Source organism: Primulina huaijiensis, chromosome 6 (assembly GCF_012295235.1).
Source record: "Primulina huaijiensis isolate GDHJ02 chromosome 6, ASM1229523v2, whole genome shotgun sequence".
NCBI classification, from domain to species: Eukaryota; Viridiplantae; Streptophyta; class Magnoliopsida; order Lamiales; family Gesneriaceae; genus Primulina; species Primulina huaijiensis.
The window spans coordinates 22,139,889-22,142,412 of NC_133311.1; the positions used below are offsets into that span (position 1 = coordinate 22,139,889).

Genomic DNA, 2,524 nt, shown 5'->3' on the forward strand with positions numbered 1-2,524 from the left:
GGAAACCGCTCCCTCGTTCTCCTCTGGGTTCGCCCTGATTGCCGTGTAGTGACACTAAATGAAGAACCTTGGATAGATCTTTAAGTTGAACGCAAGACTATTCTCTTGTATATTTGTATTATACTTTATTCTATAAGGGTATGTTTGGTGTGAGTGATAAGTCAAGGATAGATTATTAATCTCATGTTTGTCTCATTTTTTATGAACCCAATTAATCAAGAAGCTCATGATAAAAAAAACCTATTTGGTTGAAAAGATATCCCATTGTTTTGGAGGGATTGACAATCCAATTCCTAAAATATAACATAAATTACCATTTTGCCTACAAAAAATCAACATTAGAGATCTACAATTTTGGATTCTATTCTTTGATGGTTTATTTTTTTTATTTGCACACATCACATAAATAATTTCATGANCTTTATCACAACACATTATTGAGTTTTGTCATCAATCCAATTAATTATCCTATCCTACACACCAAACATAGCCTAAGTATTGTACAAACTTCTCGATGAAGATGCAATTTTGACAAATGACATTTAAATAATGGTTTGATTCAAATTCATTAAATTTAACCTGTCTAAAGTTGCCTTCCATCAGTCACTTTCTACTCAAGATTTTTAAATTCAAGTGCTAAGGTTTGATCTTGTACTAAGCATAGATATCCCTTTCCAAAATTAATAAAACTTAAGGCACCATACAATTACTGACAATTATGATTGTTCCAAAAATAATCATTGGTCAAACTTAAGCATTTTAAGACTAAATAAATAAGAAAAAACCAGGTGATGTCACTGCACATGCCAAACAAATAATAAACCATGGTTGTCTGCTGAAACTGAAATAGTTTCTCTACCTGTTACTGTTCAAGAAAACATTGTTATTGTCTTTGCTCTATTTCAAGATTGTCTTTCTTCTCATTTCTTGGAACCCTGAAGGAGAGAGCTTTCTTCGTTTTCTTTGCAGTGTGATCATCTACTAGCATAAGATGTTTCGATGAGTTTTGTTCATGAAAATATATATGCTTATTTCGAGCAACAACATGTGTACACATCTGCTTTCATGCTGCTGATCATTTGAGACTATCTGGTGATTCATATAATTTTTTTTTTATTGTGTTCCCCAAGGTGTTTTTCTCCGATTCCGTACCAATCGTCGGGTCCGAAGTTGGTTTATGGGTTGGGAAACATTGCAAACAATAATGGAGAAGAATGCAGAAAAGGGCACTGGTGTATCGCAGAAAATGAAGGTGAGAATTATCTGTATTATGATCCTAGCTAGCTAAAGAGAATAAACCTTGATTTGTACGTTATGAATCAGGGAACTAAGGAAGAAGACGTGAGAAAACTATTATTCGGTTCTGTTTCAAAATCGCCAACAGAAAATGCCAGACCAAGCAGTATGGTTATTAAGGTAAGACCCCTGCAGAAAGAATTATTATATTTCGGGGGAAAAAACTCTGATTCACTCATTGAAATACAGATATTCGCCCCTTTTTAATTCATCTACTGGTTCTATCAGAATTAATCATTCATCTCTTTAATTTTATATTGAAATGAAACAGAAGAAACATGGAGTTATTCCTGCACATATAGTTGCAGAAGCCATTTCAACACTCCATGGTTTGGATCTCAGGTGGTCAGGACCGATAACTCCAGCAGAAATGCAGTATGTGGAACAATATGTTATCGCGAAATATCCTGAGTATTCGAATGCCCTCGTAGAAGGTGGAGAAAAAACCGATCTTTATGATCTCTGTGTCAAAGAAAATCTCACCGAACTCCAACCCGATGATAAGCGAAAATCGCCAAGAGGGGTTGTTTCCCGAGATTCATTTACGCCTTCCCTTGGAAGCAGCCTCACAGATCTTGAAAACACGCAGCTGGAGCCATCAACATTGCTTAGCATCCTCACCAAGAAATCATCATTCCTCGGGAGCTTCATTTCGATCCCTGAAATTCAAGCACGAAACAAAGTTCTTAAACATTGCGGATTACCCGACGAGGAATACCTAGTTCTCTTTACGCAAAATTACAAGGATGCGATGATGTTGGTAGGAGAAAGTTACCCGTTTTTCAAGGGAAACTTTTATCTCACTATTATTGGAGAAGAAGCCGATAGTGTAAGGGAATTCGCAATCTACAAGGAATCAAGAGTAATCTTGGCACCAGAAACTTGGTTGAATTTGAGGATAAAGGGATCACAAATGAGCCATTACTTCCGAAGGAAATGTAAAAGCGCACCTAAGGGACTTTTTTCTTACCCTGCTGAAGTGAATGGGGCACGACACTCGATGCATTGGATTTCAGAAGCGCATCGTAACTCGTGGCACGTCTTGCTGGATGCTACCGAAGTGCCGGTAGGCGAAGAACATCTTAATCTCGCGCTCCATAGGCCAGATTTTGTGCTGTGCAGCCTTGACAACGCGAATTCTAATTCTTCCAAAGTGACCTGTCTCTTGGTTAGGAGAAAATCATTTGACATGTCGTCTTGTTCGTCCACTCAAATGCACGAGTGACAA

The 2,524-nt window shown here is 37.4% G+C and overlaps 1 protein-coding gene across 1 annotated transcript; it reads left to right on the forward strand.

Annotated features, from left to right (window-relative positions):
• Window positions 1-811: 811 nt before the first annotated feature.
• Window positions 812-2,521, forward strand: LOC140979505 (uncharacterized). Its single transcript, XM_073444922.1, has 3 exons — window positions 812-1,252; window positions 1,324-1,416; window positions 1,568-2,521. The coding sequence occupies exons 1-3, from the start codon at window positions 1,178-1,180 to the stop codon at window positions 2,519-2,521; spliced, it is 1,122 nt and encodes a 373-aa protein (XP_073301023.1). The 5' UTR covers window positions 812-1,177.
• Window positions 2,522-2,524: the final 3 nt, after the last annotated feature.